Source organism: Macaca fascicularis, chromosome 2, assembly GCF_037993035.2.
Source record: "Macaca fascicularis isolate 582-1 chromosome 2, T2T-MFA8v1.1".
Classification (NCBI taxonomy): Eukaryota; Metazoa; Chordata; class Mammalia; order Primates; family Cercopithecidae; genus Macaca; species Macaca fascicularis.
This window is the reverse complement of record NC_088376.1, coordinates 119,768,000-119,784,789: the sequence shown is the minus strand read 5'-3', so window position 1 is coordinate 119,784,789 and position 16,790 is coordinate 119,768,000. Positions and strand designations below refer to the sequence as shown.

General features: G+C 41.1%; 1 protein-coding gene across 11 annotated transcripts in view; it reads left to right on the top strand.

Moving 5' to 3' along the window:
* The first annotated feature begins 6,282 nt into the window (after positions 1 to 6,282).
* TASOR (transcription activation suppressor) overlaps positions 6,283 to 16,790 on the top strand; it is a 64,162-nt gene continuing 53,654 nt past the window's right edge. For all 11 annotated transcript variants that reach the window (XR_012431282.1, XM_074032511.1, XM_074032512.1 and 8 more), the window contains exons 1-2: positions 6,283 to 6,882; positions 15,986 to 16,131. Coding sequence is in view for 8 of the 11 variants with exons in the window: in XM_005547423.5 (XP_005547480.2) it covers positions 6,549 to 6,882; positions 15,986 to 16,131 (480 nt within the window). In the remaining 3 variants the exon portion in view is untranslated. The remainder of the gene's footprint in view (positions 6,883 to 15,985; positions 16,132 to 16,790) is intronic.

Sequence of the window (16,790 nt, the reverse complement as noted above, 5' to 3'; positions counted from 1 at the left end):
ACCTGTAATTCTAGCACTTTGGGATCCTGAGGCAGGAGGATTGCTTGAGCCTAGGAGTTCAAGACCAGTCTGGGCAACATAGGAAGACCCCAGTATCTACAAAAACTAAGAAAATTAGCCAGGTGTGGTGGTACATACCTGTAGTCCCAGCTCCTTGGAGGCTGTAGCAGGAGGACCAATGGAGCCCACGAGGTCAAGGCTGGAGTGAGCCATGACATGACAGAGTGAGACCCTGTCTCAAAAAAAAAAAAAAAAAGAATATATATATATTTATATATGTGTTTTTTTTAACCTGTCTTTTACATGAAAAGTATAAAAGGATATAGAGGGAAAAGTCTCTCCCATCTCTACCTTCTAGCCCCTGTTCCTTTTCCATAGGCAAACAATATTGCTAGCTACTTATGTAGCCTTCCACTAAAGTTTTATGCAAATAGATGTAAATATTTGTATATATTTAACTGTATTTTCCATTTTTTGATATAAATACTAACACACTATTCATCCTGTTCTGCATGTTGGTTTTTTTTTTTTTGTTTTTTTTTTTTTAGACGGAGTCTTGCTCTGTCACCCAGATTGGCGTGCAGAGGTTTGATCTTGGCTCACTGCCATCTCTGCCTCCTGGGTACAAGCAATTCTCCTGCCTCAGCCTCCTGAGTAGCTGGGATTACAGGCGTGCGCCACCATGCCTGGCTAATTTTTGTATTTTTAGTAGAGATGGGGTTTCACCACGTTGGCCAGGCTGGTCTTGAACTGCTGACCTTGTGATCCACCTGCCTTGGCCTCCCAAAGTGCTGGGATTACAGGTGCAAGCCACTGCACCTGGCCACTTTTTTTTTTTTTTTGAAAAAACACTAGTACCTTATGAGCTTCTTTATTAGAAAAATAGGAATAATGCGAGTACTTACCTCATAGCATTGTTGTGAAAATCAAATGAGTTAAAATATACAAAGCACTGGCCTGGTGCGGTGACTCATGCCTGTAATCTTATCACTTTGGGAGGCCGAGGCGAGCAGATCACCTGAGTCAGGAGTTCGAGACCAGCCTGGCCATCATGGTGAAACCCTGTCTCTACTAAAAATACAAAAATTAGCTGGGCCTGGTGGCATGTGCCTGTAATCCCAGCTACTCAGGAGCCCAAGGCAGGAGAATTGCTTGAACCTGGGAGGTGGAGGTTTTAGTGAGCCGAGATTGTGCCACTGCACTCCAGCCTAGGTGACAGAGCAAGACCTCTCTCAAAAAAACAAGAAAAAACAAAACAAAACAAAAACAAAAAGAAAAGAAAAAGAAGATGCCAAATGCCAGGCATATTGTAACCTCTGTATTAGTTTTCTATTACTGCATAACAACTTACCACAAACCTAGTGGCTTAGAACAAAACTGTATTAGCTCGCAGTTTCTGCAGGTCAGAAGTCCAGGCATGGCTTAGCTGGGGTCTGTGCTCAGAGTCTCACAAGGTTGAAATCATGCAGCTGGACTGCATTCTCACTTGGAGACTTAACTACAAAAGGGGTTTGCTCCCAAATTCCTTCAAGTTGTTGGCAGCTATAAAACTCATGGCAGCTTATTTGTTCAAACTCAGCAACAGGAGAGAGTTTCTGCTGCTTGGAGTCTCTGACCTCAAGGAATGCCTAGTCCTCCCCACCACCTTGAGATATAATTCATATATTATAAAATTCATCTTTTTAAAGTATATAGTTTAGCCAGATGTGGTGACTCACGCCTGTAATCCCAGCACTTTGGGAGGCCGAGGTGGGTGGATCACGTGAGGTCAGGAGTTTGAGACTAGCCTGGCCAACATGGCAAAACCTCATCTCTACCAAAAATGCAAAAATTAGCTGGGTGTGGTGGCAGGCACCTGTAATCCAAGCTACTTGTGAGGTTGAGGCAGTAGAATCACTTGAACCCAGGAGGCAGAGGTTGCAGTTAGCCAAGATGGCACCACTGCATTCCAGTCTGGGTGACACAGTGAGACTCCATCTCAAATAAATAATAAAGTATATAGTTCAATGGTTTTAAATATATCCACAAAGTTGTGGAATTACCACCACTATCCAATTCTAGAATATTTTCATCACCCCAAAAAGAAACCCTGTACTCATTAGCAGTCAGTCCCCATTCCCCACTCTCTCTGGTCCCTGGTAACCACCAATCATTTTTCTGTTTCTGTGGAATTTCCTATTTTGAACTTCCATATTAACAGACTCTATAACATACTGCTTTTGTATCTGGCTTATTTCACTTAGCATAATGTTTTCAAGGTTCATTCATGTTGTAGCATGCATCAGTGCCTCATTCCTTTTTATGGCTGTATTCCACTGTATGGACATACCCCATTGATAGATAAGTTATTTCTAATCCTTTGCTATTATAAACAACACTGTAAAGAATATCCTTGAATACATATTTAGAATGTGAATGAGTACATCTGTACCATATACATTTCTAGAAGTAGAATTGCTAGGTAAAAAGGTTATGCATCAGTAATATTGATAGTTACTGCTGAGTTATGCTATTTATATCCTGTCTTTTAAAGTACTGTTTGAGGAAGGGAGATGAAATGGCATAGTGGAAAATGCACTGAGTTTTGGACTTTGTTTCAAGAGAAGTTTAATATATTGTGGTTATTAAGGGCATGGGGCTTTGGAGGCACACTGCCTGTGTTAGAATCTTGGTTTTGCCACTTACACTCTAAATGACATTAAGTTAATTAACTGCTCTGCCTCAGTTTTTTTCATCTGTAAATGGAAATAACATTAGTACCTTCTCTGGGGATTGATGAGACTACACATGTAACACTCTTAGAACAGTGTCTAGGCTGGGCGCAGTGGCTTATGCCTGTAATCCCAGCACTTTGGGAGGCCGAAGTGGGTGGATCACCTGAGGTCGGCAGTTTGAGATCAGCCTGACCAACATGGTCAGAGAAACCCTGTGTCTACTAAAAATACAAAAATTAACTGGGCATGGTGGTAGGTGCCTGTAATCCCAGCTACTTGGGAGGCTGAGGCAGGAGAATCACTTGAACCCGGGAGGCGGAGGTTGCGGTGAGCAGAGATCATGCCATTGCACTCCAGCTAGACAACAAGAGTGAAACTCCATCTCAAAAACAAAACAAAACAAAAAAACAGTGTCTGACACACAGAAAGTACTCAATAAATGTTTACTCTTTTTACTAGCTTGCTATATGATCTTGGGTCATTGTCTTTTCCTATTTTTATTTTTTTACATTTCTGAGACAGAGTCTCACTCTGTCACCCAGGCTGGAGTGCAGTGGCGCAATCTCGGCTCACTGCAACCTCCACCTCCCAGATTCAAGTGATTCTCCTGCCTTAGCCTCCTGAGTACCTGGGATTATAGGCATGTACCACCATGCCCAGCTAATTATTTATTTATTTTTTTGAGATGGAGTCTAGCTCTGTTGCCCAGGCTGGAGTGCAGTGGCACGATCTCAGCTCACTGCAACCTCTGCCTCCTGAGTTTAAGCGATTCTCCTGCCTCAGCCTCCTGAGTAGTTGGGATTACAGGTACCCGCCCCCATGCCCAGCTAATTTTTGTATTTTTAGTAGAGATGGGGTTTCACTGTGTTGGCCAGGCTGGTCTCGAACTCCTGACCTCGTGATCTGCCCGCCTCGGCCTCTCAAAGTGCTGGGATTACAAGCGTGAGCCACTGCCCCCGGCCTTAACTTTTGTATTTTTAGTAGAGACAGGGTTTTACCATGGTGGCCAGGCTGATCTCAAACTCCTGACCTCAAGTCCACCTGCCTCGGCCTCCCAAAGTGCTGGGATTATTATTATTGTTTTTAAAAACAGAGACAGAGTCTCACCATATTGTGAAGGCTGGTCTTGAACTCCTAGGCTCAAGTGATCCTCCACCCTTGACTCCCAAAGTGCTGGGATGACAGGTGTCAGTCACCACACCCAGCCAAATTTCACTAAACTTTTTTTTTTTTTTTTTTAAATAAATGTTGATTTGGAATGGGAAGCAATTTTTATCTTCACAAAATTTAAGATTCAACCTCTGTGGAGGGCTAATGATTCTGTCTAGCCTTAGTTTTAGGTACTCTTTACTAACAACCTGTGGTGCTTTATGCATAGCCTAGGAGCTTCCAAGTAGAGTTGCCTTTTCTTGAGTGGATGAGTGGTGGCATTAGTATGCAATTAGTTGTTTTGTTTGTTTTAATAGAGACAGGGTCTCACTGTATTGCCCAGGCTGGTCTTGAACTCCTGGGCTCAAGTGATTCTCTTGCCTCTACCTCCCAAAGTAGGATTTTGACGTGAGCCACACCTGGCTGCAATTAGTTCTTAGTTTTGAATTTGATAAAAATGAGCTTTTAGGTATACCTTCAATGAATCAACAAAAAAGCGAGTTACCAATTTGGGACTGCAATGTGAATTTCTGATCTTCTGTACTCTTTTTTAAATCAAGTAAAGCACCTCCCCCAATTAAAAAAAATTTACTTAAAATAATGTAGCATTTTTCTCTCAACCTAGACCTCAGTTTTTCATTTAAACATATTTTAAAATGTGTGTGTATGTTTTGAGACAAAGTCTCAGCCCAGGGTGGAGTGCAATGGTGCCATCTCAGGTCAGTGCAACCTCCGCCTCCCGGGTTCAAGTGATTATCATGCCTCAGCCTCCTGAGTAGCTGGGATTACAGGCATGTGCTACCATGCCCGGCTAATTTTTGTATTTTTAGTAGAGATGGGGTTTCACTGTTGGCCAGACTGATCTGGAACCCCTGACCTCAGGTGACCCGCCCGCCTCGGCCTCCCAAAGTGCTGGGATTACAGGCATGAGCCACTGCGCCTGGCCTAAAATGTGTTTTTAAACTATTTACTAATAATGGATTTACACTCTTTCGTATGATTTACTAAATTGATTCCAATAGGTTGGCAATTCATGATTAATTTTTTTAAATATCAGCTGTTAAACAGTGGTAATATTTATTAGAGGACAAAGGAATCCAACTTTCGTGTTGCCCTTGGGAATGCTCTTTAAGCCTGAGGCTTTATTATGAATAATTTGGTCTGTAAACTCCTTGGGAGGTAGTTTGGGATTAGAGATCTGGGTCTCAAACCTGATCCTGCTGCTTGGCGACCCTCAGCAAAATGTCAGCCCTCTGTCGCTTCGTGCATAAAATGAAAAAAAGTGCACAGCTGCTGTGAAAATTAGGTCTTAGAGAAGCAGTCAGTGCAGTGCTTAAGTACTTACTGGGAGAGTTAAATAGACCTGGTTTCAAATCTTGGTTTTGTTACCATAATTTGTCCCGTCTTGCAACGCTTATTTTAAATTGTGCAAAACAGTATCTCCCTCATATCTGTTGCTGTGAAGATTAAATGGAGATAATGCACGTAAATCACTTGTCCAGTCAGTGTCTAGCACATAGAAAGCACTCAGTAAATAATGGCTGTACTCACGATAACCCATGATAGTTTATACTGACAAGGTAGAAATTACTATGCAAACGGTTCTTCACTATGAAGTTATTCCCTTTATGGGACAGCGACCACTGCTGTATATTTTTTAATGTAACCGCAAGTTTATTTTTTCTTTAATATACATTTAATATAGGAAAACGTGGAGGGGGGGTGCGACCAAAGAAAAATGGTAAAAGTTAACAGCCTCCTCCTCTCAAACTCCCCAGAACCAAATCCTGTTAACACTAGGTTGTTAAGTACCATCAGAGGATCTCAGGTTAAAGTGCTTGTTGGCGCTGTGACACTGGGTCACACCCTCTGAGATAAAAGAGAAGGCCGGGTGCGAGTCATCTATCATAAAGATACAAGATCCGGTGAGAACAGCAGGTCGCAGAGGCCGGACGCTTTTAGGCTATTACTGCGTAGCCCATTCTCTTATTTCCTCTCCAGGTCTCTGTACACATGCAAATAGTTCATAAAGCCGAGATCGTCCCGCATCCATGCGCTGAAGCCCGTTTGGGCCGAGATAACTCGTACACTGAGGAAAGTTCTTGCCCACAAATGGGCCACCCCTGCGATCCGGAGACAAGGCCAAGCCCGTCTCCCTCGCCTGCAGCGCGGCGGGGGATCCCCGGGAACCCGAGGATCGCCAGCGCGGCATCGCCAGGAACCCGAGAATCGCCAGGGGCCCACACATGCTGCAGGCCACGGCTGCGGCGTCGAGGCCCTCGCCGGGCGTGGCAGTCGCCCCTTTTGGCGGGCTCGGGCGCCTCAAAACTCCGCCCCCCGGCGCAGTATATCCGCACTCGCGGAGGCGGGTTCCGCACTCCCATTGGTAGAGTGGCCCGCGGTGGCCCCGCCCCCTCCCGGCCCCGACGCGCGCACGTTGAGTGGCGGGGGAAGGCAGAAGAACTGCCCGAGCGAGGAGCGGCTCCGAGGGCCGGGCAGCACAGTTGGGGTGCCCGCTTCGGGGCCCCCAAGAGGCTGCCGGGTCGGAGTGCAGCCTGAGACCACGGGGGGAAGGGGGTGGGTGGGCTGAGAGCAGTTCGGCGGCGAGGCTGGCCCGCCGCCCCTTCCCCCCACACCCGTCGACCTTGTGGGCAGAAGCTTCCCAGAGCTCCTTACGCCGGCGCGATGGCGACTGCTGTGGAGACGGAGGCCTCGCAGCCGACGGATGCGAGCTGTGAAAGTGGCGGCGGCGGAGACGACGAGATGAAGCAGGCGCTTCCGGAGCTTGAGTCCTCCCCACAAAATGGCGGCGGCGGCGGCGGCCTCAACATCGCTGAGCCCGGCGGCGGCGCTGGGCCTGAGGAGACCGCGGGGGCCGAGGCCGCCCAGAGCTTCAGCCACGAGCAGCCTCAGGACTCCTCTGAGGCGGGCGCGGCCGCCCTGCTCAGAGGCCCCGAAGAGCCCGAAAGGCCTCTTAGGAGGAGTTTTCAGATCCCCAGGAAGAGCAGAGAAAAGAAAGGTGGTGCCTCCCCTTCTTCTCAACCCCCTCTCTCTCCCCCCTCCATCTTTTCATTAGAACCTTTCTATCTCCTCTTCCCACACCCATCTGAGATACGTAAACACGCATGCAGCGCCGGCTGCCTCTCCCCTCACCGCCACGGCCGCCCAGCTGCCGCGCTTGGTGCGAGAGAAAGCGGTGGAACCACGCTCCCCTGCTGCCCCTCCCCGCGGAAGTTGGAAGTAGCTCAGGTTTGAAGCTTGTCCATAAGGCTGCAGCTCCCAGAGAGGAAAGATGGTGCTCGGCGCCCCTCCCTCCCAGCCCCCGAAGGCAGAGAAGCTGTTGTGTCCTCCTAAGGATGCTTCTGAGAAGTCTCGCTATGGAAATAGCCCGTGGCCATGGATTCTGGGGCTTTCTCCAAGGCCATTGCCAATGTTCTGAGGACCATGAGTGCTTCTCCCCGTGGAAATTCTTCAGCTCTGTGTGTCTACTTGAAATGTGCTTGATGTCAGCGTCCTCCCTTATTTAGAAATCTCTGTTAGTAGATGTGATCCATGCACACTGCTATTTTCCATCACACTTCATTTCCATTTAGTTTTTTCCCCCTTGTTTTTGAAGCGTTAAATAGGTCTCTCTCTCTTTAAATTTGAATTTAGTATTGTTTTTCTTATATTTGAAAAGAATGGCAAGGTAGGTTCTTGGCGCAGTAATTTCCCAATGGAAAAAGATTAATGAGAAGTTACCTTATCCTCAAGAGTCACCAAGTTGGTCTTCTAGATGGTAGAACTTCAGATTAGAAAAAAGTCTAGTCTTAGTTTTTGGAACCCATATGGAAACAGTTACATTAATTACTTGTGCCTTTAAAAAATCTTAATGCCATATTGTTAATACGGAGACAGAATTCCTAATGGACATAAAAATTAGTATTGTTTTTTGTTATTGGGGTATAATTTTTTAACTATCCAGTAAATTTTGGATATTCTGGATTTAGACAACTTCCTTTTTGCCCTATTGTGTGGTTAGGTTTTCATTATTTACTTTGGAAAATAATAGGATTTGGTTTTTTCCCGTATAGAAAGCTTTTCCATTTATTTGATTATAGAATCTTGGCTGTAGCCTTACACTGACTTTCCATAAGCATCACCAGTTCCATTTGCACTACTGGAATTGTTTGAGCCTTTTATTGGGAAAGTACAAATAAAGTTCATTTCTGTTTGAATGGCAAAGCCAAGAAAATACTTGGTGTGAGAAACCGTGTTGACAAAGATGAAGTTAACCTTTGGAAGTTAGCATGAGGAATGTTTCTAGAAATATCTTTTGAGTTAATGTAGTTTAGGGTTCAGAAAGATAGTTTTAAAGGTCAAGACTGTCAGTTTTTTTGGTGTATTTAGTTAAGATTTGAGATGTATGATTATAGTCTATATGAGAAAAGTTCCCAGTGTAATCAGTTGGTAGAGAATAGGTTGGAAGTACATTCAGATGGGCTCTGGTTATGAGGTAGGAGGTGGAACTATTTTTTTCTTCACAGCTTGATAAAAGTCGGTTGGAGTCTTTTTTTTTTTTTTTAGGTTTAAGTGCCTAAGAATATGGACAAACCACGATATATATTTTTTTTTTACTGTTAGGACCAGAAAATTGGCCTAGAAACTTAAAATTTTGTTTGAAATGTGGGAAGGCAGTAGGAACTGGAAAGGCACTGTGTTTGTGTGTTTTTTAAATAAAACCCAGAGATTGTTGTAAAATAGACTTCAGTTGAACACACTAAAAGTGGAAATAATTGAGGGATTAGGAAATACAAACCTTGCTGTTGTCCCCCATAGTCTTGTACCTCTTGGGTAAAACTTGTATTTTCCATTTTTACTTGAGAGACAAAAGTTGTGAGGAAAATATATCGCAGTGGGCCTTTTCATGATTAGTGAAAATGAGCAATTTTTAACTTGTGTAATTATTTATACCCTGAACACCAGCTGTTCAAATAGTAAAATAGCTAAAATAGCGATTTAAATAGAACTTTAAAAAATTAAATAAGCAGCTATTTTACCACCGTGAATTTTATCTTGTTGAAGCTGAGAGAAGTTAGTAGTTGGTGATAGAATTCAATACATAAATTCAACTTTATTTAAAAAAAAATTCATCATAAACAGTACAGGTGCTGCTAGTTTTACTCTTCATACTCTTCATCGCAACGCCATCTCTTGGAAGGCTCTAAAGGTAAAGATATCACTTTGTATAGGATTTGGCTAGGTATTACTAGTTGTGGTCATCTGAGTCTTTTAATCAAGAGTATTAGATGGTTTTCAGTAGGTATGTCTGCTTGAACTTTTCAGTATCAAAGGTTCTGTTGCATTCATGTTTTAATACGGCAGACCTTTTCTTGTGACTGTGCTTTTCCAGTGAAATTTAAGATTAGTACTTAAATATTTTAATAACTTAAAGGTCATTACTATGGAAGTATAACTTGTTGACTCAAAGTTCTTTCTTTGGTCTTGCCAATAGTATGACATCCAAAATAACTGCCATTGTAATTGAGTAATAATATTGGCAAACACTTGTATAGTGCCTAATAAGTTGTGGGCATTGTTCTAAGCAATTTACATACATTGACTAAATCTCAACAGTGTTTTGTGGTAGGTACTATTCCCATTTTACAGATGAGACTAAAGTACTGAGAAGTTAGGTAACTTGCCCCAGATGACACAATTAATAAGTGGTGGAGCTGGAATTTGAAGATAGGTGTAGAGTACTTTTACTACTATAAAAAAGAAAAATCTTGCTACCCAGTTTGAATAATCTAAGGTTTTAAGTTAGCTGCTTTTGATCTGACCTGTTAGTAACAAAAACTGTTTTTATCCCCCTATTAAATATAGAAATACTTAATATGTTTTCATCCTTGGGGAATTTTGACATTCAGAGATTATGTTCACTATCAACATTTGATTGGTACTGACAGATTAAGTGCCTCTTTGACTGGAAAGGTATACATTTTACTGTTTTTGATGTGTGTTATATTATTTATTGGCTGAGGCATGATTCTTATATTTAACCAAATTGTAGAATTGCATTTTGTTGGTAGATGTTTCACTATCGCCGCCTTTAAATCTAGTAAGTCATAAAAAGTAAATTAAAATTGGTAATTGCATTTGATGTAATTTTTCCCTCCAAAGTTCTTGGGAAATGGAGTAGTGATGATTGACTATCTGGAAAATGTTTATTGGTTAATGTTTTTGTAGGGTCCAAGGGAGTCTCAAAAATTAATTGCTCTCATGCACTAAGTTTCCATACTGGTTTAGTCCAGAAGTAATGGCTAATTCTGCTAACCTCCATCTTCCCACACAAAATTTGCACTTGCTGTTGGAAGCCATTGGAGCCAAGTCTCATTCTTAAGGAAATTTCCGTGGTATTTCATTAGTTGTATATGGATGAGTGGCTTCTGAGAACAATAGGTCTCTCCATACATAATAGCAAAGTAATCGAGGTAAAATTTACTTTGACCTATCCTCAGTGCAAAAAACATTGTTTTGTATTTGTACTCTTGATTCCTGCCAGCATATTCATTTCTAATTGTACGCTATGTTCAACCTTGTTGATTTAGAGATGAAGTACCCACTCCTAAAGTATTGTCTGTGGTAATTTTTTTTAGACTGAAGAAAAGTGATTTTAAAAAAAGACTTTACTGTGAAGAAGAAATGGATGGAGAGTGGTTGTATTATAATCATTACACATCAGCGATGAATTCAGAGAAAATTTCAGATCCCTTGCCTCCTCTTGCTAATTATTTCGTCATCTTCCATGAATTAGTTACTTTAAATCAGACAATTGTTTATTTATACCTCATACTACCCATTTTTTTTTTTTTTTTTTTTTTTTCTGGAGGCAGAGCCTCTGTCGTCCAGGCTGGCATGCAGTGTTGCAATCCCGGCTCACTGCAGCCTCCGCCTCCTAGGTTCAAAGGATTCTCCTTCCTCAGCCTCCTCCGAGTAGCTCGGTTACAGGCGTGCGCCACCGTGCCCAGCTAATTTTTGTATTCTTTTTAGAGACGGGATTTCATCATGTTGGCCAGGCTGGTCTCGAACTCCTGACCTGAAGTGATCCGCCCTTCTTGGCCTCCCAAAGTGCCGGGATTATAGGCATGAGCCACCATGCCCAGCCCCATTTGTATGTTTTGATAGGAATGGTCCATCTTTTAAGTTTAGCTTTTTAAAATTTACGTATATACGATCATATTTTTTGCGATTCATATATACGTAATACAAAAAGATCTGTCTTAACACCAAATTGGTAAAACTGATGAAGATGTTCTTTTGATTAAGGAACAAAGCTGTTTGATGATTTAAATTATATATCTATGCTGACTGCCTTTATAAATATAACCTTCAAATCTTGAGTGTGGGCCAGGCATGGTGGATCATGTCTGTAATCCCAGCACTTTGAGAAGCCAAGGTGGGCGAATCACGAGGTCAGGAGTTTGAGACCAGCCTGGCCAACGTGGTAAAACCCCGTCTCTCCTAAAAATACAAAAAATTAGCTGGGCCTGGTGGCGGGCTCCTGAAATCCCAGTTACTCAGGAGGCTGAGGCGGGAGAATCACTTGAACCCAGAAGGTGGAGGTTGCAGTGAGCTGAGATCGTGCCACTGCACTCCAGCCCGGGCAACAGTGCGGGACTCCATCTCAAAAAAAAAAAAAAAAAAATTTGAGTATGTTTTATATGATGCTACTAATAAAAAAATTTGATGATAGTATGGCTAAGAGTCAGGAAATTTGAATTCCAGTTCACATTCTATGTTACTGTCAGTTTCCTCATTTAAATTATAAATCTCCAAGTGCCCTTCTAAATCTGTGCTCTTCAGTCTCGTAAAATACATCTATAATTAGTTTGTCAATAGGGAAACCTAGTATGATCAGTAATCAACTCAGCTGTTTTTCTGACAGACATTTAATGGAAATCCATTAAATAAGCAAAATTACACATTTCTTAATGTGTGAAAGAGCCTCTATTGCTACTGCTGTTAACCTTTATAAAACAAAGGGCTTTACAACTCTTGGCCCTGTTATCTCTAGAGGAAGATTAAAATCAGAAAAAATTAAGAGATTTGAGAAAGGATATGAGGGTAGAAAGAGCAGTATTAGAACCAAATTCTTTGTTCTTTTATAGCCAACTTCCTGTGCCTAAGTGTTCTATATGATTTATGGTCTATAAAATGAGGAAACAGTCATTTTTCCAGCTCTTGACATGATTGGATATTGTACGTCTAATATTACTACACACATGCACATCGTATATTTCAGGATACAAGATAGGGAGCCTGATCACTTGAATTTGAATCCCAGCAGCTTGATCCATTCGTTAATCCTGTAACCTTGGGCCAACTCAAAGGCTACTTGTCCCAGTTTCAACTGAGAAATGGGCATGTTGAACTTCATAGCATAGTTTGGATGATTGAAATGATACATGTAAAGCTCTTAGTACAGTATTGAAGGTGGTACTTAACCACTAATGGTTAGACAGTAACTGTCATAATCTAGAGAACAGTATGTTGAATACTGAGTTCCCTGAGTGAAATGGATGGTTCATATATATAATGCTTTCCCTGTTTGGATAGACACAGGGTTGTTTATTATTACTACCTCAAATAGTGACCCATATTTGAGATTTTTGACTTAAGTATTCTCTTTAAAAGGAGTGACAAGACACATTGATCAAGATACATGTAGTGTTAAACGACCTCTGAGGACATAAAATAGACTACCAGAGAATGTACATTCAGAAGATGAACTTAATAAATTTTCTGAACTGCTATTACCAGCAAGTTGACTTGAAATCCTTAAAAATAGTTGCAGGGTAATTTTATTATTTTAGAAATTATCACCAGAAAAAATGAGAAATTATAACCGGCCTAATGAAGCCACTGAGGCATTTACAAAACAAAATCATTAGGATACAGATATTTATTGTTAGAGCTAAAATGCTTTTTTCTTTGCATTAAAAAAATTTTTTTCCTGTCAGCTGTCATTTTTAGTACATTGGACATGACTTTTGGACATTGCTTTAGAGTGAACTGGAAATGTTAAGTACTTTGAGAATAATTTTATGCAGATTTATGATTTGACTAATTTTTTACTTATGATTAGATTAATGGTATAAATTGTATTGGGTAGCTTAACTAATGAAAATCTATGTAGACTATAAAATTTCATAGAAATTGGCAGCCATGTGATATCTTTTTTTGTGTAAATTTTAGATATCCGAAGTCATTTTGTTTAGAAACAAAATTGTGTAAATTTAACCCAGCTTTTACAATCATGCTTGGCCCACTTTAGATGTGAAAGCTATAAAGACCTCCATATGCTGCGTTCCTTGCCAAGTTTTTCACAGTTTAATTGGGGACAGTCATCACAAAGATAAGATGTTTTTGTCCTACATTCCGTAACACAGGTTTGAATGAAGACAATGTATGCCTCCTACCCTCTTCTGAGCTTTCATTTGTGTTTTGTATGTTACTGAATTGTTGAATTTGCGAATGAGTCTTAATTTTAAATAACAGTCATTTAGTAGTAGAATATATTGTTACCATTTTTAAAACTTGACAAAATTTCTCATTTTCTTCACTTGACTGTTCAATATTTTTAGGGCTAGCACTCACAGGTCTAGCTACTGGAATACAGGAAAGATGAGTAATGAGCAAGGCAGATACAGTTCCTGCTCTCATGGAGCTTACAATCAATAGGTTACTGAACATATTCGTCTGCTACAAGTTTGATTACAGTACACTTTGTGTTGAGTAGTCTTGTTCTGTTTGAGTACTTGTTTGAGCTTACTCCTGTTTATTAGTTGCATAACTATAACTGTGTTGTCTATTTTTTTAGTGTGCAGTTCCAAAATAGTGGTAACCATTTGTTTGTACACATTGTGCCATTGAAAACTGTGTTTTTACAGTCACTTCTGTAATATAGACATGGTTGGTAAATGAATGGATGAATGGCTCTGTCATTTGACATGTCCTTTAAAGTCTAATAATCATGTATAGAAAAGACAAAAGTTCGCTGCATCTGTCACCTTTAGGAGTATGTAAAAGTGGAACATTATGTTTTCAGTAGTGACCTGTTTTGACTATGACATTTGTTGACCCTTATTAAATAGTGTCTTGAAAGAAATTAAGGTAATAGAGAATAATATAGTTTCTATGAGTAGTTCTCTCTACAGTGAAAAGTAGAGAGAACTACTTTGATTTGGGGAAATATATATATGTATAGACTTGTATTAGTAAATTAAAGTATTTTGTGCATAAGATGGAAATTCGAGGTTAATAGACCAGTAATTCTCAAGAATGAATTGGATATTTGACTTAAATATTTTAAAAATTAAGTGGGAGCCAGGTGCAGTGGCTCACGCCCGTAATCCCAACACTTAGGGCGGCTGAGGCAGGTGGATTACCTGAGGTCAGGAGTTTGAGACCAGCCTGGCCAACATGGTGAAACCCCGTATCTACTAAAAATCTAAAAATTAGCTGGGCGTGGTAGCAGGTGTCTGTAATCCCAGCTACTTGGGAGGCTGAGGCAGGAGAATCACTTGAACCTGGGAGGCACGGAGGTTGCAGTGAACTGAGATCGCGCCACTGCACTCTAGCCTGAGTGACGAGCAAAACTCCATCTCAAAAAAAAAAAAAAAATTCAGTAGGATGTAGAATGGTTGGGGATGTGGAGAATAAAAACTTAATGTCCTGGCCAGGCACGGTGGTTCATGCCTGTAATCCTAGCACTTTGGGAGGCTGAGGCAGGCAGATCACGAGGTCATGGGATTGAGACCATTCTGGCTAACACTGTGAGACCCCATCTCTACTAAAAATACAAAAAAAAAAAAAATTAGCTGGGCGTGGTGGCGGGTGCCTGTAGTCCCAGCTACTCGGGAGGCTGAGGCAGGAGAATGGTGTGAACCCAGGGGATGGAGTTTACAGTGAGCTGGGATTGCACCACAGCGCTCCAGCCTGGGTGACAGAGCAAGACTCCGTCTCAAAAACAAAAAAATAACCTTAATATCCTACTATGTGTTGGATGCTATGTTTAGAGCTTTTTCCACGTGTTGTCTTATGTATGGCGTGTGGCATATAGTGGTTATTAGGGCTGCTGGAGTTTGCTGTTTTACATATGAGAGAGCTGAGCTATATAAGTAATTTATTTACCCGCATCTTATTCCAAGCCAGTAATGCTGGGTTTGGTATTTGTCCAGGTTTGACTCCAAAGCCTGACGTGTTTTCATTTTACTAAGTTGTCATAATAAATGTTCTACTACTTTTTATGGATTATACAAGAAGCCACGTGAGTGCAGCATTTTATTTTTTATTTTTATTTTTGAGACGGTCTTGCTCTGTCTCCCAGGCTGGAGTGCAGTGGCATGAATATGGCTCACTGCATCCTAGAACTCCTGGGCTCAAAGGATCCTCCTGCCTCAGCCTCCTAAGTAGCTGGGACTACAGGCATGCACCACCATGCCTGGCTGATTTTTTTTTTTTTTAATGGTTTGTGAAGACAGGGTCTCACTATGTCGCCCAGGCTGCTGTCGAACTCCTGAGCTCAAGCAGTCTTGCTGCCTTGGCCTCCCAAAGAGCTGGAATTACAATCATGAGCCACCAAGCCTTTTTTTTTTTTTTTTTTTTAAAAAGACCAGTGTGTCAGTAACAGCATATAATTTGTTCACATAATGTCTTAAATGTTTTTATGTTCTCATATATGATATAGGTATTTAGTTTGCGGAAATACACAATCTGAGACATACTTCAGTGTAACATAAAATAGGAGCTGAGACAAGTTGAGTATAAGCACAGATTCTTATAAGAGTCTTTAAGCAATTTAGGTTGCCTGATGTAGCATGCCTAAGGTTGGCAAAGTTGCAACTTCCTTGTCTGTGTATGTAATGCCAGATCCTCATTGTCGAAGGAACTGGTATATGTAGGCAACTAGTTTTACATTTTTTTCAATGAGTTAGTATCTCTTTTGCATATCACAAAGTAAGATAGCCTTCATGCCTTTTTTCGTGTTTAAGGTTACATTAGCCCACAAAAATATAAGAAGCTATATTTAAGATGAAGAAATGTTAAACATTTTAAATGTTTGTTTTTTTTTATTTTAGCACTTTTCCAGCCATTAACTCCAGGCTCTCGAGAATTTGAAGATGTTGTAAATATTCTTCATTCTTCTTACCTTGAACCAACCTCAGTAACAAATTTTAACTACAGACGTGCTTGCTTGATACACAATGAGCTTTTGGAAAAGGAGGTATGTTTTAAATTATACTTACTGTAAGATTGTTTTCAGAACCAGTTAACAGCCTGGGAAAAAATTTTCTCTAGAAATAGTAAAATTTTTAGGAAAACCAAATTACAAAGGGAAAACAAGTTGTTGTTTTTTGTTTTTTTTTTTTTTTGAGATGGAGTTTCACTCTTGTTGCCCATGCTGGAGTGCAGTGGCGCGATCTCCGCTTACTGCAACCTCCGCCTCCCCAGTTCAAGCAATTCGGCCTCGGCCTCCAGAGTAGCTAGGATTACAGGCATGTGCCACCATGCCTGCCTAATTGGGAAAACAAGTTTTAAATGATATCTCTTTTTCCCACCAAATGTTGCTGTAGCATTACATTTATCTGCTATGTTAAATTGTTATTAATAGCAATTGTGTAAAATAACTTTTTAACTGAAAATCTTAAGTATAGCGATAGCTTACTAGCTAATGGTTTAATTGTAAATTCAACTGAGCATTGTGGCTCATGCCTGTAATCCCAGCACTTTGGGAGGCTCAGGCGGACAGGTTGCTTGAGGCCAGGAGTTTGAGACCAGCCTGTCCAATGTGGCGAACCCTGACTCTATAATAATTAGCTAGGCATGGTGGCACATGCCTGTAATCCAACTTCTTGAGAGGCTGAGGCACAAGAATTGCTTGAA